The sequence below is a fragment of the Schistocerca piceifrons genome, chromosome 4 (assembly GCF_021461385.2).
Source record: "Schistocerca piceifrons isolate TAMUIC-IGC-003096 chromosome 4, iqSchPice1.1, whole genome shotgun sequence".
NCBI lineage: Eukaryota > Metazoa > Arthropoda > Insecta > Orthoptera > Acrididae > Schistocerca > Schistocerca piceifrons.
In genome coordinates, this window is record NC_060141.1 from 499,414,743 (window position 1) to 499,442,122 (window position 27,380).

A 27,380-nucleotide genomic window follows, 5' to 3' on the forward strand; every position below is an offset into this window, starting at 1 on the left:
ATATATTTGAAAGACAATTGGGGGCACTGGCTATCCAAAAGGGGATGTAGTTATATTTTTATAGTCCAAAAGTTGTGTTAGCTACTTGAAAATGTTGGGAATCTTCATCCAACAGGAAAATGAGATATCCATACAATTTTGTCTTTGGCATGATTAAAGAGAGAGGAGGGGGGGGGGGGGAAAGGATCACCACTGACTGTAGAAATTATTTATTTTCAGCATTAGTCTATGATGACATTTAAAAAGTTTTGTGACTGAACCCCAATCATGAGAAATTAATCAATTTTGTCAGTTCCTGAGACCTTGAGATCAGATAAACAGCAGTTTCAGATTGTGTGTTGACAGTAGACCTGGAAGTCCACAATTTGTTTTCATTTTTTGGGCACATGCCCCACTGATTACATGCTATACAATGACTTATTTCATTTGTCTGACATATCACAAATGGTGAATGGTATGGACAAGTGTGACAGGTTTTTTAACATTACATGAGCTGTGTGTCCTCGACAAACAGATTCATACAGTGATGTGTGTTCTTCACATAAATTCTCTTTCAAAAATGATATCTTCTATTAGAGGTGTTATCATGCATGAATGTGAAGTTCTAATAACTTTTTTGTATGTTTTTGGTGTTAGTGTGACTTGTTCCTTTAATGGAATTTCATGCTGACTATAATTTAAGAGACGCCCTCTGCTTCTTACTGGAAGGATGATTGTCTAGTATACATTCAGCTGAATCATTGTACTGTATGAAAGGCACAGTTATGCCAAAACAACTTTAATGGACATTTGAGAATGCTATTGCTTCTAGTCAGACATTGGGGACAGTGGTAGCTGAAGGTTTTTCTGCTGTGAGTAATCATTGTGCCACAGGTAAGTGCTGAACATTTTCATTTGCTGCTTCTGTAATTTACACTACACACAATCCCAGCTTTGCTGCATGTGCAGGGAGAGAATGTGCCTTCTGCAGACTAGCCATTCTTATTTTTATGCCTCACTACACAAGGTCAACTGTCTCTCCGTGGCCAGTTTACAATCAGAACAAAACAGGATGTCACTCTGACAATCATTCTGAATAACATTTATTTAACAGGTAATCATTATTCAGGAAGAGATAAATTTGAACTCTTTGGCACCATGTATGACAGTCACATAACTCAGATATCATAAGGCCTCATACTGTTCATCATGATAAGCCTAGTTGTGGATGGGGAAGATTCACAATATTAGTGCATTAGATTGTGGGTAGATCATAAATGTCCAATGAATGTTGCATGACAAAGGTCGTGCAGGCACATGCTGAAAGAGGTCACTACTAACTGTAGCATGCTAACAACCGATAGATGGGGCATAGTGCAGCAGAACAGTTATTAATTCAAGATAAGACAACAACAAACTGAGCAAAAAATATACTCTAAAACCACAATCGTGTTATGGAGTACAGAATCTACAGACCAACAAGTGTACTGCTGCTCGCCTCACATCACAGGGCACACGGGCTGGCAAGGCAACAAGAACATTATCCATGGGCTCTTCAAAGCACAGAAGATCACTTGAGTTATGCATTGTGGTACATGTTGATACATACCAATGGCAGGTATTGAGTGAGATAGATGGTGCAGTGTTTAGCACACTGGACTTGCATTCAGGAGAATGATGGTTAAAACCCATGTCTGGCCATCCTGATTTAGGTTTTCCATGATTTTCCTGAATCGCTTCAATCAAATATCAGGATGGTTCCTTTGAAAGAGCAAGGCTGACCCAACCAACCTGCCTACCAGTGGCAGTAAATCAAAAACATGATGTGAAGTATCCCACTTGCTGACAATGCAAAGAAACTGGTAACTTTTTCCACCAGTTTTGATAAGAATCCTTCAATAAAAGACCATAATTTTTTTTAAAAGAACCTATAGAACAGAATAAAACACTTATTTATTTTTCACCATAATTCCCCTCAAGTTCTATGCATTTATGTCAACACTGGTCAAGCTTCTCAGTTCCATATGCAAAGAATCCGTGGGGGGCATGTGTGTAACCAGCTATGCACTGCTACTTGATTTCCTCATCAGCAAACCTCGAGCCACTAAGAGCTTAAGAGCTTCTTCCAGTGGATTAAAAATGCAACCAACTTTCATCTCCAATTACAATATGGTGAAGAACTGCATCCCCTTCAGCCTTGTACTACCTGCATGTCATGTACAATATGGTGGGCTCATCAGACATGTTCATCATTCCTGGAATATCAGTCACCATAATACACTTGTTTTCTTGTATCAATTCATCAACTCTCCCAACGTTGTTTTCCAAGACTGCACAGAGAGTGTGCCCTGGGTATGGTGGATCTTCAACACTTGTTAAATCCCATTTGAACTAACAATTCCCACTAGTACACTCAAGTTTGACTCAAACAGCTTTCACCATATTGCGTTGCTAACCAAAGGAGGATTTCAGTTAAGCTGGTTTCAACCCTTCACCTGCCAGAAATCAAATGACATTCAGCTGCTCCACATTGATGCAAACCTGCAAGACTACTGCCATCTTATTTTACTGAATCCCAACAGTGTGTTTGCAAGGCAAGTGCACCAAGCCCATCTGATAATAGCTCTAGGACACCAGCAAAAAATAACAAAGCAGCACAAACTTTGCAACTTTTCCGCATATTTATTGACTGGGCCTGTATATAAACAGTTGCTTACAACATGTGTGTGGACCCAGAACAAGTCTCAACATTTACTTTTATGTGAATAATACTTTTAGCCTTCATTAAAACTTATTATTTACACCTCATGGTATCCATCAAAGAGTATAAACAAAACATCTAATAAAAACTGTCTTCTGGCATTCTCAAGTGATTCAAACTGCACAGTATTATAGGACACATGTTGTTTGCCTACGATTGCAAGTGTGACTGCTAATCCTTCTGAAAATCCGCTGCATTTCTTGTCCTGTTTACATTGACATTACATACCATGTGGTGTTACATATCACTCTGGAAGAGTGATATGTACCCCTACATGTTCTTAATGATAAATAATACTCGAGAATGAAAGACTATAAAATGAGTTACAGTACAGGAGAGAATAACTATTGTGCAGATTTATTGTGTTATTCGCAAGTGGAGAAGCATACCAAAGCGTGATGCGTGTCTTCAAGAGGGGACAGCGATCGCAGTACCTTTGCAAGAGTGAGTACCTGTGCAGGCATGATATAGGAGCACTCTGCTTTCCACCCTGTACTGGAGAAGCATGACGTACCCAGAATATATGCAAGAAACAATGACAATGGATGTAATAAAAAATGAACTTTTTGTTGACTGGTCATTCTAAATTTTTGTTCTTCGTAGAAACTTGTATATAGTGATTTTGAGATGGATATTTTACACACAAGATGGCAGCCAGTCAAGGACTACTTTAGGCAATTAGTTTAAAAATTCTGTTTCAAAGGCCCCAGTCAAGTCTTTACACGTTTCCTTGCAGAGTAACTTCAACTCTACCTACCTTTCAGAACCAAGGCAGTTCTATATGGTTAAAGCTGCTGACAAGAGGTGCCTTCAGCTCGCTGCTGAAGTTTGCTGGAAAATTCACACCGCCAGATTAGCCAATAGCATGTGTGGGAGGCAGGTCATGTGTATGCTGGAGAAATCTGGAAAGCAGAACTCAGTCACTTCCCTCCCCTCTGATCTAGACCCTGAGGGGAACAGACATCTTTCTTCCAATGCAGTACAGCTCTGCACTCCATGACCGGCCTTAACATAAACCACCACTCTTCTGTCACCCACTTGTTTGATCACCTAGACTATCCTACAGTAGGGAGTCTACATTCTGCATCACAGAAGTACCCGGATCATGCTATATTAGTCGGAGGCAACTTCAACCTACCTAGTATAAACTGGGATGTCTATGGATTCATTACAGGTGGTACAGACAAGCCGTTGTGTGAATTACTTTTGAACACATTATCCGAAAACTGTCTTGAGCAGCTAAATCGATAGCCAACGCGTAATGGAAAAATTTTAGATCTGGTAGCCACGAACAGACCAGACCTCATCGACGATGTCAGTGTTGAGACAGGGATTAGTGATCATTATGTTGTCATTGCGACTATGGTTACGAAAGTTAAAAAGTCGGTCAAGAAGGCTAGGAGAGTATTCTTACTAGAAAGAGCAGATAAGCAGTTGTTAGCATCCCACTTAGTAAATGAATCGACTTCATTTACTGCTGGTACGATGAATGTGGAAGAATTATGGGCAAATTTTAAACACATTGTAAATCACGCATTGGACAAGTGTATGCTGAAAAAGTGGGTTACGGACGGAAAAGACCCACCGTGGTTTAACAGCGCAATTCAGAGAATGCTCAGGAAGCAAAGACAGTACCACTCGTGGTACAAAAAAGATCGAGAGAATGAGGACAGGCAAAAGTTACTCGAGATTCGTGCTGCTGTAAAAAGAGCGATGCGCGAAGCATTCAACCACCTCCACCGTCATACATTAGCAAAAGATCTGGAAACCCATGGAAATTCTGGTCTTATGTAAAATCGGTAAGTGGGTCGAAGGCTTCCATCCAGTCACTCACTGATCAGTCTGGCCTGGCAATGGAAGACAGCAAAACAAAAGCTGAAATTTTAAATTTAGCATTTGAGAAATCTTTCACACAGGAGGATCGTACAAACATACCACCGTTTGAGTCTCGTACAGAGATCCGTATGGAGGACATAGTGATAGACATCCCTGGGGTTGTGAAGCAGCTGAATGGGTTGAAAATAAATAAATCGCCAGATCCTGATGGGATTCCAATTCGATTTTGCAGAGAGTACTCTACTGCATTGGCTCCTTATTTAGCTTCCATTTATCGCGAATCTCTTGCCCAACGTAAAGTCCCGAGTGACTGGAAAAAAGCGGTGGTGACGCCTGTATATAAGAAGGGTAGAAGGACGGATCCTCAAAATTACAGACCAATATCCTTAACATTGGTTTGTTGCAGGATTCTCGAACATATTCTCAGTTCGAATATAGTGAATTTCCTTGAGACAGAGAAGTTGCTGTCCATGCATCAGCACGGCTTTAGAAAGCATCGCTCCTGTGAATCGTAACTCGCCCTTTTCTTACACAATATCTTGCAAACCATGGATGAAGGGTATCAGACGGATGCCATATTCCTTGACTTCCGGAAAGCGTTTGACTCTGTGCCCCACTGCAGACTCCTAACTAAAGTACGAGTATATGGGATTGGTTCCCAAATATGTGAGTGGCTCGAAGACTTCTTAAGTAATAGAACCCAATATGTTGTCCTCGATGGCGAGTGTTCATCGGAGATGAGGGTATCATCTGGAGTGCCCCAGGGAAGTGTGGTACGTCCGCTGTTGTTTTCTATCTACATAAATGATCTTTCAGATAGGGTGGATAGCAATGTGTGGCTGCTTGCTGATGATGCTGTGGTGTACGGGAAGGTGTCGTCGTTAGTGACTGTAGGAGGATACAAGAGGACTTGGACATGATTTGTGATTGGTGTAAAGAATGGCAGCTAACTCTAAATATAGATAAATGTAAATTAATGCAGATGAATAGGAAAAAGAATTCCGTAATGTTGGAATACTCCATTAGTAGTGTAGCACTTGCCACAGTCACGTCGATTAAATATTTGGACGTAACATTGCAGAGCGATATGGAGTGGGGCAAGCATGTAATGGCAGTTGTGGGGAAGGCGGATAGTCGTCTTCGGTTCATTGGTAGAATTTTAGGAAGATGTGGTTCATCCGTGAAGGAGACAGCTTATAAAACACTAATACGACCTATTCTTGAGTACTGCTTGAGCGTTTGGGATCCCTATCAGGTCGGATTGAGGGAGGACATAGAAGCAATTCAGAGGCAGGCTGCTAGATTTGTTACTGGTAGGTTTGATCATCACGCGAGTGTTACAGAAATGCTTCAGGAACTCGGGTGGGAGTCTTTAGAGGAAAGGAGGCGTTCTTTTCGTGAATCGCTACTGAGGAAATTTAGAGAACCAGCATTTGAGGCTGACTGCAGTACAATTTTACTGCCGCCAACTTACATTTCGCGGAAAGACCACAAAAATAAGATAAGAGAGATTAGGGCTCGTACAGAGGCATATACGCAGTCATTTTTCCCTCATTCTGTTTGGGAGTGGAACAGGGAGAGAAGATGCTAGTTGTGGTACGAGGTACCCTCCGCCACGCACCGTATGGTGGATTGCGGAGTATGTATGTAGATGTAGTAGGTAACATGTATTTTGTATACTGAAACATATTCTCTGAATTTGTCCAATTTCCTGTTCCCATTTAATATCAGCCCTGGACACCCACTCCCAAGTCCTCACCACTCGACCATCTGCACTTTGGTGTCAGCATCACAATCCACTCCCACCTTTCGGTCCATAGGGCAGCTGGCCACCTTCAGTTCATATTTGATGTTGTGTGGTTGGTCAGCATCTGCCATTGTTATTTTGTTGTGAGCCAAGCCTGAGTGCTGCAGTGCGCCAGCTATGCTTCCAGCCGGATCCTGTCATATCAGGGCCAGCGCCAAAGTCTAGTGCATAGGCTACCGCAGTGGGGGCGAACCTCACGGAATGCACTGAACCACACCATGCACTGCAACTGCATGCATGCCGGCCCCCATTTGACATTCACAGCAGGCACAACTTCTCAGTCCCTGTGCACTAACCTGGAGCTGGGATGTGAAGAGGGCAAGGGAGAGAATGCGCCATGTGCCGTTGCCATTCACACCGTCTTGCCTAGCATGCAGGCATCTTACCTAAGCTTGGTGCGCCACCTGACACCAGCAGCATGTCGCCCACGGGTGCCATCCAACTGCTGAGTGCAGTGTGACTGGCTGTGCTGTCACACTGCTTTCCAGCAGAGATGTCCACATTGAGGACCATGCTGTTGCCACCATCCAGTTGTGTTGCCCACCCATCACACCACCCAGAGCCCAAGCCGCAGCCATGTGGGCATCGCATGCATATGGCCTGGCTACCACACCTACAACCGACCGCTCATGCCTCACCTACCATTGCCCCCATACCCCGCACCTAACACCACCCTCACATATTACTCCACTGCTGCCAGTCCTCGTCTATGTGCCGCAGCTACTGTACCGACATATTAGCAGGAAGTGCTGCCATCAGAGCAGATTTCTCCTTGTGGATGTTTTCCTATTTGAGAGCCCAGACTAATCTCTTTTTTACCTATAACTTCAATTCAGAATAGTGTTTTCATATGTGTTACTATACTAGATTGTGTTTTTATGCACCATTTCTGCTGTTGTTGGTACTATTCCTCTTAATAATAGATGTAAGCGATGATGATAAGATTCTAAGATTTGAGAGTCTTCAGTTTATCTCCTGGGATTTTCCTTGATGTCATGGGTTCAGAGAAGACCTGATGGCACCCTGGACCATGATGCGTATCGGAAGAAAACACCCAGTGACCTGTATTTGCGCACAGATAGCTGCCACCACCCTGCACACAGGAATGGGGTACTAAAAGCACTAGTACACTGGGTACACACCACATCAGATGCAGAGAGTTTGTCTCAAGAATAGGAACACCCTATAACTGTTTGCCAGGAAAACTGATGCTCAGAATGGCAAGTTATCTGCACTCTTCACTCCACCACTACAGAACTGTGGAGATAGAAAAAAATCATGAAGGAAGAGGTATCCACAGCCTTTATACTGTACACTGTTGCAATATTGGGAGAAGTCTGGTTTATACTGAAAATGTATATGTATGAACTGTCTTTTGCCCACCCAAACAAAAATGGGCATTACTGGGGAGTGTCGCAGATGACCTTGATCTGCAGAAGGACAAAGTCTATCAGGTTCCACGCCAATGTGGCCAGACATATATTGAACAAGCAGTGTGCACCATCAAAGATCAATGCCAAGAACACCAGCAGCACACTTACATATCCCACCAAGTCGGCAGTCACAAAGCACTGTTTGTCAGACAATCACATGATGGAATATGAATGTACCAGAATTTTAGCACATACTTCCAAATACTGAAACAGTGTCATTAGAGAAGCCATTGAAATTCGCACCAGGGATAATCCTGTCAATCAGGACTGCGGCTATAAAGTTAGCAAGGCTTGGGAACCAGCACGAGGTCTAATTAAAAAGACACTCAGCAAACACAATGCTCTGGTGACCAGGGTAGACAGAGCAACTACATCAACACCACCACAGATGCCGACACAAGCATTTCCATGACTAGTGATACACACCATCGGGCTTGGACTGCAGAGGATATAGCTTGTGGTGGGAATGGATATAAGTCGGCCACAGGCCCTCAGTAGCTGAGATCTTTAACGCACCTGACAATGGCAATTTGTCTGATCACCGAATTACTGTGACCGTTTAACGCTATGGACCAGCAGTACCTCCATGGACTGTTCAATGCCAGTTAGAAGTTTGTAAACAAATTGTGCCCGTTACACAAAATGCATTCTAGCCACCCCATTTTTGTACTTCATGAATTCATTAATTACTCATTGCATTCTTTCCTTTCCTTTTTGTGAAGTTTTATGAATACATTTATATTTTATTTGCCTTATCTAGAGTTTTGTCTTGTTCCTCTATGCCAATAACTTTATATCTTCTACTTTCCTGGCATATTTTCACATTTTACCTCCTCAGATTGTTCGGAATTAGTAATTTTTGTTTCCTGTCAAAGGGATTTGAGTGGTATTGAATTAGTGGGCCATGGTTTTCTGTAATGTTGACTGATGAGGTAGTGAGCAGTGTTCTTCCCTAATATAACTGACACGAGATGAGTATTAGTTTTTCATCTCGCAGACAGTACTGAATTGCCACAGATCTGTTCCCTCAAGTACTGTTGCATCATTTTCTTATTATAACTGTGATGTAATGAGGTGACACATGTTGGTGATTTTACTTTGTGATTGTGGGATATCAATACGCATTCAAAGGAGTGTGTGTCCTCTATAGTTAATGAGTAGTTTAAGTTGAAACTGTATGATGTGTGGGAAGTTCTTACACTAATTGCATTCACTCTACAACTATTTAAAGTCATACCAGATCCTCACTTTGCGACTGGACAATACTGTGTAGAGTCTTGAGCAGTAACTTATGAAAAAACATAAAGTGACATCTGCTTGTGAGGGTTACAGTCATCCATTTACGAAACCTGTATTATTTGTTGTGCAAACCTGTAACATGCAGACAACTACTTGGTTACTTATCAACCTTCTTAATTCTCATTTGCCTCTATTTTGCCTAGTTAATCTACAGGCTGGGATTGTAAAACAGTAATGATCCTTAGACGCCAGGAAGGCATCTGGCACAGGCGGTATCCCCGTAATATTATATGTTGACTATGCTACAAATATAGCACCATTCTTATCCATCATCTATCAGAGATCATTGGAACAGCAGAAAGTTCCAAGAAACTGGAACAAGGCCCAGGTCATAGCAATCTATAAAAAGGAGAGAAAATCAGATGCACATAATTACTGGCCAATTTCACTGACATCGATTTGTTGTAGAATCATGGAACATATTTTGTGTTCAGACATAATGACCTTTCTAGACTCTGAGAAGCTCATCTGCAGAAACCAACACGGTTTTAGGAAACAGCGGTCATGCGAGACACAGCTGGCCCTCTTTGTGCATGATATACAACAGGCTTTAGATACTGGGTCCCAGGTTGATGCCATATTTCTAGACTTTCAAAAGGCGTTCAACTCAGTTCCGCACTGTCGCTTGCCCCAAAAAGCACTTGCTTACGGTCTATCCAATGACATATGCGGTTGGATAGAAAGTTTTCTAACAGACAGAGAACAGTATGTCGTCCTGAATGAATGGGGTGACTTCAACAGAAACAAGCGTAACTTCAGGTGTGCCCCAGGGCAGTGTAATAGGTCTGCTGTTTTTTACGATTTACATAAATGATCTGGTTGATGGTATTGAGAGCGGCATTACATTGTTTGCCAATGATGCTATAGTCTACAGGAAAGTAGTATCACACGAAAGTTGTGAACAAATCAATGAGGGGAGGATTTGCAGAAAATAAATGCGGGGTGTAATGACTGGCAGTTATCTCTCAATATTAGTAAGTGTAACCTACTGCATATAACCAGGTGAAAATCCCCATTAATGTACGAGTACAAAATAAGTGCCCAGCCTTTGGAAGCGGTGACGTCTGTCAAGTATCACAACCGCGATGCAGCAGCTGGAACACAGTACAGCACTCGTGGCTGCCGCCTCGCGGTCGCGAAGTGGGGCTGAGGCAGTTTCAGGTAAGTTTTGCAGTCTGACGATAATTTATGGATTTGTAGTTTTAGCTTGACGATGTCCACTATGGACAAACGGTAGTTACTGTTATTCTGAAGAAGGTTGGGTTATCCTGACTGAAACGTAGGTTAATTCTAGGTAAATGGTGCGACTGAGGCTGTTGATTATTAAAATTAAAATTAACATTACATGTACCTGGAGGGAGATGTAAAAGCATATCCTGTCCTACCCATGGTGTTAGAGCTGTCAGTGTAAATGACAGTAGCACCCTGGTGCTCCTGAAGAACTCAACGGAACACACATAAAAAGGTCACTGAAGGCATTCTAAGGGGTTCGGGCGTAAGTCCTGGCAGAGGGCCTCAAGGAGCATTGCAATTGTAATCCCACAAGAGGGCTGGTGTCAATGTCTTTCGTGTGGAAAAAGGAGTTGATAGGTTGGATGACTGTATTGGATTGTGATTGCATAAGTGAGAGAGAGTTGCTGCTGTCAGTACTGAAGAAGAGAGGTACCCACTTTGACAAAAAGGCTCTCTATTGGACTAGTCTGGAAGGTACCAGTGGCCAGTCTGACTCCACAATGATGGAGCCAAAGATGCTGTAGAGCTATAAACCTGTCAAGCATAGCCCCTTAGGAACATGACAAGGGCCTGGTAAATGTGGAATAGAGCAGCATGATCCACACTCGAAGTATGGGCAAGGAAGCAGAGAGTATAAGCTTTTACATGTAGCTAGTCTTTCGCTGGTGAGTACAGGTCAGCCATGTCAGCTTTTTATCAAGGAGCTATCTCAAAAATAGAAACAATGTCCTAGTGCTGGATACCCAAGTAGAGTGCTGGTTCAATATGGACTGGCATACGACAACATAAATGCACAACTTGCATTTTTTGTGGGAAAGAGCTGGAAGCCATGGGGAACAATCCAATGCAGGCCTTTTGGATGGCACCTCGGAGCTGCTGTTCACCAAGGTTACAGATTGGGAACTTACCAAATGCACAAGTCATCAAAATGTAGGATGGCAGTGATCACTGGTCCAAAGCAGGTCAGTAGCTCACCAATGGCAAAGTGGAAGAGTGCAACACTTAGCATGTTGTTTTCTTGGTGAACTAATGTGGATTCAGGGGTTTGCGACAAGACAATGAAGCTTTAATGCCCATGAGACAAGTGTTGTTAAAAGTGATTAACATGAGTTTTCTCTGGAATGAAAATGTAACATTTCCCTAAACAGTGACACACACAATCGCTAGATATCATTTACACCTTGTATTCTGCTACGCAATAAGCAATTTATCAGTAAAATTACAGCTCCAATAACAAGTAATATAAGAGACTGCTCATTACAGCTTTATACCATCTGGCAGACATTTTTTTTTAATTAACCTTTAATCACAACAGCTTTCTTTATGATATTCCTGCAAAAGGATATTGATAAAAGAAATAAAATGGATCATTTTTCCCCCTTCTGGAGTTGTTAATTGAGAGAAGGAAGTTTAATAAAAAGCTATGTACTAGAGCTCATGAAATTTTTTATTAACAAGGCAATAATGTTTACAAAGAAGGATGATTGGTTTCTTCCACTCAAAAGGATTTTCTGTTTCAATCTACAGCATAGCAAAGGGAATTCATTACTCCAGCCATTCTTTCATATAAACACACTTTCTTGGATTAACGGATCCAATTTCGTTACAAAAATGAGATACCTGAAACAAAAAAGAACTTTGTTCTCAAATCTGAAAGATAAGCACTGGCTTCTTTTACATTATTTCTTACATACTTTATCACTTTAGCACATCTTTCAGATGAATCACTCTGCATTAAGACTACCAATGCAAAAAAAAAAAAAAAAAAAAGTTAAGTTAAGTTTGTGGTGTTTAATCTGCTGACAAGCAACCAGCAATCATCCACAATTTTGTATGTTGCAAGTATTTCATTTTCATTGTCTGGCAATATACAAAAACTTACAAAACGAATGTTTCTCAAGACAACCAGCTTTCTGAGAACCAGACTACAATTTTTTCACCTAAGAGGTGTATTCAAACATGTTCAAAGATTTATATTGGGATCAAGGGCCACTGCTGATTTCTTAGTATGTGCAGTTACTGAGAACATTTACGTAACTTGTAATATATGACAACATATAAAATGCCACTGTACTAGTAGAAATGCTAATTCAAAAACTGAATTTAAGAAAATCAGCAGTAGATGGTTCTTCCTTAACTTGACATATTGTGATAGAGCACCTACCAATCATCTTCAGACAAAGATGCCGACTGCTGGCAGAAGAACCTTAAAATTATATTCCTCAATGACTGTGCTTGTTCTTTGTCACTTTCCCATGAAAGATGTGCAGTGCCCATAACCTTCTATTTTATTATTGTACATTTCAATAGTATGAGGGTGTTAAACCCAAAAGTACCTCCACTGTAATGCACTATATATTATTCAAGTGCTATCTGCCATCTAGCTGAATTTCAAATGTGGTGAGATTCCACATATTATCTTGGACAATCACTGTCCTTGGCTGATAAAAGAAATTTTCTTATAAGTACGGAAGGAGTTATAAGTCAGGATTTTTCCCAATTACGCTTGTCCAACAAGAATTTAATATACTTTTTATGCTGCACACTTTAAGAATGCAGGCAGGAACCATAAACTGCTATACTGATAAGCATTAAGCTTCATTAGAAGTAGCTGAAGTTGGGCCCGAATCCTAACCATTCTTTATCAACTACACCAAAACCCACTATAGAAGAGTTCTGAATCGAAACGCTTCCATATTTATCTTATCACCCATGTACGGCCTTGTGTGCTTTACTTCTTCTCAAAATTGAAATCAACCATCTGTTGGCATAATTTTAAGCCACCAGTAGTGATTACGTCTACATCAAATTTCTTCCTAAGGATGCATGGTCTAAAGTGCATATGAGAGAATGCATTGCAAAATATTAGGAATGAAACAGTACAAATTTTATGGCAGTCTCAAAAGTTTTGGAGTAACTTTCAAAAAGGAGAAGTCAGCAATTTTCTTATAAATTATTCGCCCACAGAACATTTGCTAGGGCATGTTTCACATTTGAAGTGTGTAAAACTGTTATCAATGCCAAGTTATCTTCAGCATGTTTACCCACATACATGATATTGAGGGTTTATCAAATCACTGGAAGAACCAATGTTTCGAAATTGAAATTTCTCTGTCAGAAATTGCACTGGATTACACATGTCCAGCGATTAGTTTCTAATTGCAGTGAAGGAGGTGCCTGCCTACACTACATACAGTATTATGAATACAAGGTCTATTCAAAAAATTCTGGAACTCTGTCCACAAATTTTTCTATGGCTGTCTTTTACTTATTGTACATGGTCTCCGTCAAAACACTCTCCTCCACAATTTATACACCACTCCCAACACCATTTCCACTTTCGGAAGCAGTCTTGGTATGCTTCTTGCTGGACTGTGAAGTGCTGTCTGTGAATTTCTTTTATCTAATCTCTTGTTGCAAATCTTCGTCCTTTCAATGGGGTTTTCAACTTTGAAAATATAAGAAGTCTGCTAGGGCCAGGTGTGGAGAGTATGGGGAATAAGGCAGCACAGTGATTTCATTTTTTGTGCAATAGTCACATACCAACAGGGATGAATGTGCAAGTGTGTTATCATAATGCAAGAGCCATGAATTGTCTTGCCACATTTCAGGCCATGTCGATAGTACCAGCGATTAACAGTTTGTCGCCGTGGCACGAATTCATGATGAACTAATCCTTCAAGGTCACAGAAAACTATCAGCATGGATTTGACATTTAACCTGACCTGTAAGCATTTTTTGGTACAGGAGAATTGAGAAGATTGAACCTTGGTCTCAACGTCATAGCCATAGACCCTGTGTCTTCACCAGTTATGATTCTCTTAAACATCTTGTTGTCATTTGTGGAATCCAAAAGCTCTTCACAGATTGTAAGGTTAAGGTCTTTCTGGTCTTGACTCATGAGCAGTGGGACGAACTTGGTGGCAACACAATGCATTCCAAGATGCTGTGTCAGTATTTCATGACATGACCCAAATGAAATGTTATATTCTTCTGCAATCTCTCAGACAGTCAGTCTTCGACTGGCACACACAATTTCATTGACATTGTTTGTAGATGTCGAAGGACATCCTAATTGAGGATCATCTTGAAATTCCATCCAGTCATTTTTAAGTCATTTGAACCATTCGTAACACCAAATACGGCCTAAGCACTCATCACCGTAGGCTTCCTGGATCATTTGGTGTGTCTCTGCAAAAGTTTTCTTGAGTTTCATGCAAAATTCAGTGCAAGCACATTGCTACTCTAACTCAGCCATCTCAAAATCTGTAAACTCTGCAACACAACATTCTACTCAATACAGCTCTGTACAATAACTAACAGACATAAAACAAGAAAACTCCCAGCAGTTACACATTAAACACAGGCATGTGCAGGGATGCCAACCGCGTTTCATTCAACACACCATTGGTGTGAAATTACGAATGTTCCAGAATTTTTTGAACAGACCTTGTACATCCTTGCAATGGGACAGGATAAAGGTTATGAACATATGGAGACATCTCCAATGTCTGAAGAGGGTAGACTATGATTAGATGAAGCCAATATATTCAAGACAGACACTGTTTTCAGTATATTAAACTAAGCTTCTATGTTGTTGATGCAGCACACTGAAAGTACTGAAATCATGATAATCAACAGAGCAAATGCTGTCAGAGCTATCTACTTCAGCAAGAACCATCTGAAATCCACTGCATAAACTAAGCACCTATGGCCAGATGGCATTCTCCCAGTACTGTGCTAACATGATGCCAATAGTCCCAAGAGAATGTCTTATGCACTGACGACAATCTGAGAAAAGTAATAGCATTTCGTGTGCCATACTTTACTTTATCCTCAACCTCAGCATGATCATTTTTCCCACTTCTCCTCCAATTCTTTAGTGTCCATAATGTTGTGCAACTGGTATATTTTATAAACTTCGGTTTTTGGAAAGTTTATTGCCTAGTGACATGCAATGTTTTCTATCAGCAGGAATGCCTTTCATAGCCTCTTTCCAAATCTCAATACATCAGGAATTTCAACCATGTCTTTATGAATGAAAGCCAGTGAAAGGTTTCTTTTAAGGTACTTTCTTCACGCTTTGTAACAAAACAATTAAACAAAAATAAAAAAAAACTGCTGTCACATATTGATTGACTTGTTAATATTACACATCTCACAGATATATTTATTTGACTCAACATTAAGTTTATTTCTTCCCTAAGTAAATTAGAGAAATTCAGCCCCAAACAAGTAGAGCCAAACATGCAGAAGTAAACCTTAAAGTAAACAATGGAAAATACAAGGTGAAAGAATAATGAAACATAGCATAGATTGCTATTCAACACATAGGCAAGGCACTGTGCGGCAAACAGGCACATCAAAGTTCGTCCTCAGGCTTGAATGTTTCACAGTGTCGCTCTCTGCACACACATGGCCACATCCATCTCTAGGCACTCTGACATGAATGTCTCACTGTGCAGTGTGTGTTGTGCGTTGTTTTTTTTTTTTTTTTTTTTTTTTACAAAGCTGAAGAAAAGACTTTGCCTGGTAGTTTATTCTACTTTTAAATGCACCTGTCTGTTACTCAACACCTCCTCTCTGTGGTGAGTAGCAATCTATGTATTTTTGTTACTACTACTAAACTTTAATAGATACCACTAGCTAATAAGTGTCTCCTCCTCAGTTCCATTCCAGTGTGTTTTTCGTTTTGACACTTTGAGAATTTTTATACAGGTTTGTACATTCCTTGGTTTACATTCTTGTTTCCTGATACACACTGTGTTTCTCAGTTATATGCACTGACTATCACAGAACACACTTACACAGTTTAAAGTATTTATGGTCTGTCACGCATATACCCAGCCAATACTGTGTGCCTAAATAAAGCTTAATGCATGTTATCACCTGGGCACCAGAGACGAATGTTCTCCATGCTGGATTTGCCACTGTTTGATAACATTCAAGTAGTATGACTCGCACAAAAATATCATCAAATTTCATTCTTACCACATAGCTGGTATACTGAGAGCTTTTCATCTGCCCACAAAGTGTTTCAACTGTTAATCTATGGTTGTGCGTAGCTAAATAACAGTCATATTTAACAAAACAATGGAAACTTCAGGTTGAAATATCAACGCAGCAAAAAAGACCATTACACATTATAGCTTTCAGTCAAAGCCTTCATCAGCAAAGAAAACACACACACACACACACACACACACACACACACACACACAGACACGACCACCACCACCACCACCACCACCACTGGCAGCTCTGACCAGAGCTCTGTGTGTGTGTGTGTGTGTGTGTGTGTGTGTGTGTGTGTGTGTGTGTGTGTGTGTGTTTGATTTTGTTTTTGTTTTGTTATTTGCTGAAGAAGGCTTGGCCAAAAGCTGTAATGTGTAACAGTTTTTTCGTTGTTACTGTCTGCAACTCAACGGATCATCTTTACAGTGAATTGTAACTTATCATTTTCCTAATATTGTTTGAATATAACAGAGGGAAACATTCCACGTGGGAAAAATATATCTCAAAACAAAGATGATGTGGCTTACCAAACGAAAGCGCTGGCATATCGATAGACACATAAACAAACACAAACATACACACAAAATTCAAGCTTTGGCAACCAACGGTTGCTTCGTCAGGAAAGAGGGAAGGAGAGGGAAAGACGAAAGGATGTGGGTTTTAAGGGAGAGGGTAAGGAGTCATTCCAATCCCGGGAGCGGAAAGACTTACCTTAGGGGGAAAAAGGGACAAGTATACAGTCGCGCACACACACACACACACACACACACACACACACACACACACACACACATATACAGACACAAGCAGACATATGTAAAGACAAAGAGTTTGGGCAGACATGTCAGTCGAGGCGGAAGTACAGAGGCAAAGATGTTGTTGAGTGACAAGTGATGTACGAGGGGCGGCAACTTGAAATTAGCGGAGGTTGAGGCCTGGTGGGTAACGGGAAGAGAGGATATATTGAAGGGCAAGTTCCCATCTCCGGAGTTCTGACAGGTTGGTGTTAATGGGAAGTATCCAGATAACCTGTACGGTGTAACACTGTGCCAAGATGTGCTGGCCGCGCACCAAGGCATGTTTAGCCACAGGGTGATCCTCATTACCAACAAACACTGTCTGCCTGAGTCCATTCATGTGAATGGACAGTTTGTTGCTGGTCATTCCCACATAGAAAGCATCACAGTGTAGGCAGGTCAGTTGGTAAATCACGTGGGTGCTTTCAAACGTGGCTCTGCCTTTGATCGTGTTACAGGACTGGAGTAGGTGGTGGTGGAAGGGTGCATGGGACAGGTTTTACACCGGGGGGGGGGGGGGGGGGGGGGGGGGGGGGGGGGGTTACAAGGGTAGGAGCCAGAGGGTAGGGAAGGTGGTTTGGGGATTTCATAGGGATGAACCAAGAGGTTACGAAGGTTAGGTGGACAGCGGAAAGACACTCTTGGTGGAGTGGGGAGGATTTCATGAAGGATGGATCTCATTTCAGGGAAGGATTTGAGGAAGTCGTATCCCTGCTGGAGAGCCACATTCAGAGTCTTATCCAGTCCCGGAAAGTATCCTGTCACAAGTGGGGCACTTTTGGGGTTCTTCTGTGGGAGGTTCTGGGTTTGAGGGGATGAGGAAGTGGCTCTGGTAATTTGCTTCTGTACCAGGTAGGGAGGGTAGTTGCAGGATGCGAAAGCTGTTTTCAGGTGGTTGGTGTAATGGTTCAGGGATTCCGGACTGGAGCAGATTCGTTTGCCACGAAGACCTAGGCTGTAGGGAAGGGACCGTTTGATGTGGAATGGGTGGCAGCTGTCATAATGGAGGTACTGTTGCTTGTTGGTGGGTTTGATGTGGACGGACGTGTGAAGCTGGCCATTGGACAGATGGAGGTCGAAGTCAAGGAAAGTGGCATGGGATTTGGAGTAGGACCAGGTGAATCTGATGGAACCAAAGGAGTTGAGGTTGGAGAGGAAATTCTGGAGTTCTTCTTCACTGTGAGTCCAGATCATGAAGATGTCATCAATAAATCTGTACCAAACTTCGGGTTGGCAGGCCTGGGTAACCAAGAAGGCTTCCTCTAAGCGACCCATAAATAGGTTGGCATACGAGGGGGCCATCCTGGTACCCATGGCTGTTCCCTTTAATTGTTGGTATGTCTGGCCTTCGAAAGTGAAGAAGTTGTGGGTCAGGATGAAGCTGGCTAAGGTAATGAGGAAAGATGTTTTAGGTAGGGTGGCAGGTGATTGGCGTGAAAAGAAGTGCTCCATCGCAGCGAGGCCCTGGAGGTGCGGAATATTTGTGTATAAGGAAGTGGCATCAATGGTTACAAGGATGGTTTCCGGGGATACTCAATCTCCCACTTCCAGCTCCATTCCCCCCAAAACCTCAAAATTCTAATCAATACAATCTGGAACCACAACACCCTAATTCAGTAGTTAACCTTTCCTCCAAACCTCTCTCCCAATCCGAAACCTCTGTCCTATCCAAAGGCCTCACCTTCAGCCCTACTCCTGGATTCAACCTCTTTCCTGACGAAGCAACCATTGGTTGCGAAAGCTTGAATTTTGTGTGTATGTTTGTGTTTGTTTATGTGTCTATCGACATGCCAGTGCTTTCGTTTGGTAAGTCACATCATCTTTGTTTTTAGATATATTTTTCCTAATATTGTTTGTTATATTTAACTGCAATAAAAACTCCTGAAGTTAAGAACAGAATCCTCATCCTACTTTTTCTGTTTAACAGTAAAATTGCTTAAATACATTAATTCACATTATACGGAGCATTAATACACACTTAATGACATTAAGACAGTTCAACAACATTCTGTTCACAAACTGACAGTTTGTACTTACAGGGCACACTCCACATGGCATAGTCACAGTTCCTGGTGAAGGTAGCAAACTTTTAATGGCTCTGTATAGAAAATTTCCCTCAGCAGATAGCGAACGTTCAACTTTTCCATCATATAACAGAGTATCCAAAATCGTTTCCATATCTTCCACTGATAATTGGACCTAAGAAAACAAATTTTTAATGTTGATGTATTGCACACTTCTCTCTTCTCATACTGCCATTTATTTAACAAGCTAAGCAGTAAGAAATGCTTTGGCCTGCAGCTGGTCACTTTACGAGATAAATTTAACAACCATGATGCACAAATTTTTTAAACTGTAAAAACTAAATACCTTAAAATTTGGACAAAATATTCCCAAACCTAATATTCATTCAGCAGAAGGAAGTTTTGAAAACTTGAGATGCTACAACTAAACACCACATGCACTATCCATATTTGTTTACCAATGGGCAACAACATAATGTGTAAATCAATACATGTATAGTCATCACACTCATGGGTTGTATTTTTAGAAAATACATGGTGGTGGTGGTGATAATACAACAGTAAACCCAGCAAATGAGATCACTATGTTGGATTTCATATTTCATCACTAGTCGAACTGTCAGCTGCGTTGGCTGATGATTCATGCAGAACCCAGTAAATTATTATTATTATTATTATTATTATTATTATTATTATTATTATTATTAGTATTATTTCACGTACTTTGTAAAAAGGTATGAGAGACCAATCATTTCTGTACAAATATTACAATCAGTTCTATTAATAATCATCGGCAATGAATCAGGATAGCAATCCAGAAATATTTCTGAAGCTCCATTTCCTTATTAATATGTCTTTGGATCATACGCTTAGCTGGTTTTCCACATAATGAAAACACATGCTCACATTTTTTCAAAGTATATTACAGGTGTTTTTAAATATAATTTAACATAATAAAAGTGGTCTACTCACTCCCGGCCACTTGAATCCCCACCTATTGTTTGCCATAGCTTTCCACTTTATCCTTCAAATTTAAAGGCAATTAAATGCTGCTTGAAGCAAGATACTAAAACTTCTCAAGCAAGGTCCATGAACAGCAGTTTTATGTAACTCACAGAGTGCAACTGCGCATGGTCATGCAGTACACAAATTCACATAGACAAATTCCTATGTATTTCTTTTTATAACAGTGTTACAGTTTCTGTAATGTCTTAATGCAGAAATAAAACAATAAGTGAGTAACCTTTTTACTGTGCATGTTAAAATGAATTCGCTGCTTAAAAATGCCGTGCACAGCAATGGGTCATTAAGACGGCAGAGCAGCAGCTGATTCTCCATAAGCAATGACCTCTCAATAACATGATGTGCTTCAATTCTAAGAGAAAACATAAGCTTACAACATAAATAAATACAGGTAATTTTTTTGAGTGAAAATAAGTTGTTGGGTCCCAACCTAAAGAATTTCTTGGACTATGCTACAAATCAGTCTCCGACCACAACTAGTCATTCCCAATTCATTTCACCATCTTCTTTCTTTTACTGTCTTTCTTTTGTCATCTAGAAGCACTACTTCTGTAGTATGTTTACTCAATTTGTCATCTAATGGTTCAAATCGCTCTGAGCACTATGGCACTTAACATCTGAGGTCATCAGCCCTCCAGAACTTAGAACTACTTAAACCTAACTAACCTATGGACATCACACACATCCATGCCTGAGGCACGATTCGAACCTGTGGCCGTAGCAGTCGCACGGTTCCAGACTGAAGCGCCTAGAACCGCTTGGCCACAGTGGCCGGCTGTGTCATCTGATCACATGACATATTCTACCCACTGCCATTTCATTGCTTCACCACCTGGATCAGTAAATCCCTTGCGGGATTGGGGTGGGGGTGGCTTGCGGGATTGGGGTGGGGGTGGCTATGTACGTAAAAGACAGTATTCCGTTTGAGTCCATAGACGTATCACGGAGCTGCACAGATATTTGAATGTTGTGCAGGGGCAGTTGAATTTAGTGAAACTAAACTTCTAATTGTTGTTGCTTATGGGTCTCTGCTCAAGCTAGAGAGGGTTCTTGATTCACTTTGTAGGAAGTACCAAAAACTAGTTATATGTGGTGACTTCAACATAAATTTTGTATATGATGGTGCAAGAAAAAAGGATGTTGGTAGATCTCCTAAATTCATATGATCTGATGCAGACTGTGTTTTTTTCCAAATAGGGTGCAGGAGAACAGTAGCACAGCCATAGATAATATTTTTATTCATTCTTCATTACTAGATGGGCATTCTGTTAGTAAAAGGGTGAATGGCCTTTCAGACCATGATGCACAAATTTTAATACTAAAAGGCTTTTGTAAGCAAACAAATGTCACATATAATTACAAACTATGCAGGAAAGTTAATCCAACAGCAATGGAGAGTTTTTTAAACCTTGTCAAGGAACAAGAGCAGCAGGATGTTTGTAAAGCGGATAACACAGATGATAAATATAATGCTTTCCTTAACACATTTGTCATGCTCTTTGAGAGTTGCTTTCCATTAGAACGTTCTAAACAGTAATAGGCAGCCTGGGTGGCTAATAGGCAGCCTGGATGGCTGACTAGTGGGATAAGGATATCATGTAGAACAAAGAGGGAATTATATCAAAATGTTAGAAGTAGTCACAATGAAGCTACAGTAGCCCATTACAAACAGTATTCTAAGGTGCTTAAAAATGTTATTAGGAAGGCAAAGAGTATGTGGTATGCAAATAGAATAGCTAATTCACAGGATGAAATTTAAACCATATGGTCAATTGTGAAGGAAGTGTCTGGTCGGCAGCACAAGGTCAATGATATAAAGTCAGTTCATAGTAAAAATATTTCTGTTACTGATAAATCTGATAGATGTACAGTATTTAGCAATCATTTCCTGAGCATCACTGGTTAATTAAATAAAAATTTAATTTCTACAGGGAATCATATAACTTTCTTGGCAAAATCCTTTCTGAGACTGATGTCTGACATACTCCTCTGTGATACAGACAAGTGGGAGATTGAGTCAATAATTAAATCACTGAAGACTAAGTAAGGACTCATGGATATGATGGAATGCCTAACAGAGTATTAAAGTACTGTGTTCCACATGTTAGCCCTGTATTTAGCCATATTTGTAATTTTTCCTTTAGAAATGGTCAGTTTCCTGAACGATTAAAGTACTCAGTAGTAAAGAAGCTTTATAAAAAGGGAGAAAAGGATAATATAGACAATTTTAGACTTATTTCTATTCTATCAAATGTACAGTTCAGCTTTAGAAGGCATTTAACAACTGAAAGTGCTATATTCTCTTTTCTCTGTGAATGTATGGGTTGAACAAAAGGTTTTGAATGCTAGGTATATTTTTTGATTTAAATAAGGCGTTTCATTGTGTTGACCAAAAAATATTGCTACAGGAGTTGGACCATTATGGAATATGGGGAGTACCTCACAAATGGTTTACCTCTTACTTTAGCAACAGACAGCAAAAGGTCATTATTCACGATGTTGAGATGGCTGTGATGTGGGGTCTGAGTGGGGTGCAGTCAAGTGGGGGGTGCCTCTGGGACCAGTGTTGGGGCCACTCCTGTTCCTTATTTATATAAATGATGTGCTCTCTAGTATTAAGGACAACTCTAAAATATTTCTGTTTGCTGATGACACTAGCTTGGTACTAAAGGATGATGCGTGCAACCCTGGCCCAGTTTCAAATAGTGCAGTTCATGACCCAAGTTCATGGCTTATAGAAAGTAAACTAACGCAAAATCATAGAAAGACTCAGTCTTTGCAGTACCTAATACACAATTCAGCAAAACCTGATGCTTTAATTTCACAGAATGGGCATATGATTAGTGAAACTCAACAGTTCAAATTTCCAGGTGTTCAGACAGACAGAAAACTGTCGTGGAAAGCCCACATTCAGGATCTTGTTCAAAGACTTAATGCTGCCATTTTTACTATTTGAGCGGTATCTGAAGTAAGTGATCGTTCGACACAAAAATTAGTCTACCTTGCTTATTTTTATTCACTTATGTTGCATGGTATTATATTTGGGGTAACTCTTCCCATTCTAAAAGGATATTTTTGGCTCGGAAACAGGCAGTTTGGGCAATAAGTGGTGTAAGTTCACGAACCTCTTGTCGACCCCTGTTCACGTGTTTGGGTATTTTAACATTGGCCTATCAATATATATATTCCTTATTGTCATTTCTTGTTAACAATATTAGCTTATTCCCAAGAATAAGCAGCTTTCACTCAGTTAATACTTGGCAGAAATCAAACTTGCATTTGGATCGGACTTCCTTAACTCTTGTGCAGGAAGATGTGCAGTATACTGCTGCATCCATTTTCAATACGCTGAGCTCGAATTCAACAATATTAGCAATAATCCACGTGCTTTCAAATCGAAACTGAAGAGTTTCCTCATGGTTAACTTCTTCTGTTATGTCGAGGAGTTCCTTTAAAAATTATGCTGATTCTTGTTGTTTTGTTGATTGCATTTACTTAAACTTATGGGCTGACTTTTTTAGGGTTCATAAACATTTTGTTTTTATCTGTTATTACTTTTATGTTATAATTTCATGTACTGACATGTTCCATGACCTTGGAAATTTGCTCATCAATTTGGTCCTATGGAACTTGACGTGTAAATAAATAAATAAATAAATAAACAATTCTACATCATATTTCCTTTGAAGACCTACCCTATTTCTGAACCACTGAACCCAGGTAAACAATGTGATCAACTTCTCTACATACTGATAGTACATCAGTAGCTGGTAGTGACTCACCTCTGTCAATTATCACAATCTGGATCTTGGTCTTGATATTTTTTCTTATTAATTGACAATCCAAGTGTCTCACTTTCTCTCTTAACTCTAACCAGTAGTTCCTTCGTTTCCACATGTGATTCTATGCACAGTGGGGTGTCAACAGCAACCCGTAAATAACTGATTCTTCGTCCTCCAATTCGGATCCCACCAGTCCAGCCATGAAGACTTTTTCTCAACACATACTCTCCATAGACATTGAATAGAACTGGTGACATAATGCACTGCTGTCTAACTCCTTTACAAAGTTCAAAAGGACCTGAAATAGTTTTATCTAGTCTGATTATTGCCTTACTATCAATATAGAGATATCTGACCAGGGTAATACAATCATCAGGAATGCCCATATCTGCTAGTACACTCCACAGTTCTTTCCACTGAATACAGTCGAAAGCCTATCCATAGTCCAAGAAACAAAGAACTAATGGGATATTTAATTCCATACATTTTTCAATTAACTGTCTGACATTGAGAATCTGCTCTCATGTTTATTATGCAGGAATCAAGCTTTCTCTGGTGGAATTTCTTTATCCAAGTAGGTTCTCAGGCATTCATTCATGGATGAAGAATCTTGCTGGCATGTGAAATTAATGAAATGGTTCTATAGTTCTCACAATGCTGTGTGTGTCCTTTCTCATGGTCCAGTCCTCTATCCACATCCCATTATTTCATATTTTGTTACCTATTTCGTGCATGATTTCCAAACCAAAATATCCAAATGCTTTGATAATTTCAGCAGCAATAAGGTCAAGTCTAGGTGCTATGCTGCTTTTCAATTTAGCTATAGCTTTTCAGATTTCTCTAGTGAAATGTTTGCACTATCAAATTTTTCATTTTCATTCATTACAACCTGTTGTAGTATATTCTTCATCAATCAAGAGCTAGTTCTATGTTGGTTAGAGGTGAGCCATCTTCATCTTCTGCCACCCATATTCTTGGTTTGATCAATCTCGTTATTTACTTCACTGAACACGCACCTGGTCTCATTTCAATCCCAGAAGTGCTGAATTCTCTCCAATGTTTCCTGATGCAATTAGTTTTGTCTCTTCAGCAGCTTCTCTGTATTAACTTGTGGTACTGCGAGTTCCTTGTAATCCCCATCTTCAGTGCTTTTCTGTCCTCAATAATTAGTATAGTTTCTTTAGCAAGGCAGTTCCTTTTATTCTTCACTTTTTTGCAATCCTTGACTATTTCTTCAACTGTTTTAACTAATGGCTCCTTCAGCAAATTTCATTTCTCTGCAGATGTTATATTATCTGACTGATCAGTCTAAAGTGTTCTTAGACTTGATGCCTAAAAATTTCATTTCCTGCCTTCTGCTTTAATCTTTTTGCTATTGGAGGTCTTCCTTTATTTTGAAGTCATGGGTGACTGGAATTCGGTAGGAAAAGGGAGAGAAGGAAACATAATAGGTGAATATGGACTGGGGGGAAGAAATGAAAGATGAAGCTGCCTGGTAGAATTTTGCACAGAGCACAACTTAATCATAGCTAACACTTGGTTCAAGAATCATAAAAGAAGGCTGTATACATGGAAGAAGCCTGGAGATACTGACAGGTTTCAGATAGATTATATAATGGTAAGGCAGAGATTTAGGAACCAGGTTTTAAATTGTAAGACATTTCCAGGGGCAGATGTGGACTCTGACCACAATCTATTGGTTATGAACTGTAGATTAAAACTGAAGAAACTGCAAAAAGGTGGCAATTTAAGGAGATGGGACCTGGATAAACTGACTAAACCAGAGGTTGTACAGAGTTTCAGGGAGAGCATAAGGGAACAATTGACAGGAATGGGGGAAAGAAATACAGTAGAGGAAGAATGGATAGCTTTGAGGGATGAAGTGGTGAAGGCAGCAGAGGATCAAGTAGGTAAAAAGACGAGGGCTAGTAGAAATCCTTGGGTAACAGAAGAAATATTGAACTCAATTGATGAAAGGAGAAAATATAAAAATGCAGTAAATGAAGCAGGCAAAAAGGAATACAAACGTCTCAAAAATGAGATCGACAGGAGGTGCAAAATGGCTAAGCAGGGATGGCTAGAGGACAAATTTAAGGATGTAGAGACATATCTAACCAGGGATAAGATAGATACTGCCTACAGGAAAATTAAATAGACCTTTGGAGAAAAGAGAACCACTTGTATGAATATAAAGAGCTCATATGGAAACCCAGTTATAAGCAAAGAAGGGAAGGCAGAAAGGTGGAAGGAGTATATAGAGGGTCTATACAAGGGCGATGTACTTGAGGACAATATTATGGAAAGGGAAGAGGATGTAGAAGAAGATGAAATGGGAGATATGATACTGCGTGAAGAGTCTGACAGGGCACTGAAAGACTTGAGTCGAAACAAGGCACCAGGAGAAGACAACGTTCCATTAGAACAACAGCCAGCCTTGGGAGAGCCAGTCCTGACGAAACTCTACCACCTGGTGAGCAAAATGTATGAGACAGGCGAAATTCCCTCAGACTTCAAGAAGAATATAATAATTCCAACCCCAAAGAAAGCAGGTGTTGACAGATGTGAAAATTACCGAACTATCAGTTTAATAAGTCACAGCTGCCAAATACTAACGCGAACTCTTTACAGACGAATGGAAAAACTGGTAGAAGCCGACCTCGGGGAAGATCAGTTTGGATTCCGTAGAAATATTGGAACACGTGAGGCAATACTGACCCTACGACTTATCTTAGAAGCTAGATTAAGGAAAGGCAAACCTACGTTTCTAGCATTTGCAAACTTAGATAAAGCTTTTGACAACATTGACTGGCATACACTCTTTCAAATTCTGAAGGTGGCAGCGGTAAAATACAGGGAGAGAAAGGTTATTTACAATTTGTACAGAAACCAGATGGCAGTTATAAGAGTCGACGGGCATGAAAGGGAAGCAGTGGTTGGGAGGGGAGTGAGACAGGGTTGTAGCCTATCCCCGATGTTATTCAATCTGTATATTGAGCAAGCAGTGAAGGAAACAAGAGAAAAATTCGGAGTAGGTATTAAAATCCATGGAGAAGAAATAAAAACTTTGAGGTTCGCCGATGACATTGTAATTCTGTCAGAGACAGCAAAGGACTTGGAAGAGCAGTTGAATGGAATGGACAGTGTCTTGAAAGGAGGATGTAAGATGAACATCAACAAAAGCAAAACGAGGATAATGGAATGTAGTCGAATTAAGTCGGGTGATGCTGAGGGAATTAGATTAGGAAATGAGACACTTAAAATAGTAAAGGATTTTTGCTATTTGGAAAGCAAAATAACTGATGATGGTCGAAGTAGAGAGGATATAAAATGTGGACTGGCAATGGCAAGGAAAGCGTTTCTGAAGAAGAGAAATTTGTTAACGTCGAGTATA

General features: G+C 40.3%; 1 protein-coding gene across 3 annotated transcripts in view; it reads right to left on the minus strand.

Moving 5' to 3' along the window:
* Window positions 1-11,777: 11,777 nt before the first annotated feature.
* The window catches only part of LOC124795500 (DNA-directed RNA polymerase III subunit RPC6), a 77,277-nt gene continuing 61,674 nt past the window's right edge, over window positions 11,778-27,380 (minus strand). For all 3 annotated transcript variants that reach the window (XM_047259559.1, XM_047259558.1, XM_047259557.1), the window contains 2 exons: window positions 19,198-19,359; window positions 11,778-11,968 (listed from right to left, as the gene is read on the minus strand). In XM_047259559.1, the coding sequence (XP_047115515.1) occupies window positions 11,894-11,968; window positions 19,198-19,359 (237 nt within the window). In that variant the 3' untranslated portion in view covers window positions 11,778-11,893. The remainder of the gene's footprint in view (window positions 11,969-19,197; window positions 19,360-27,380) is intronic.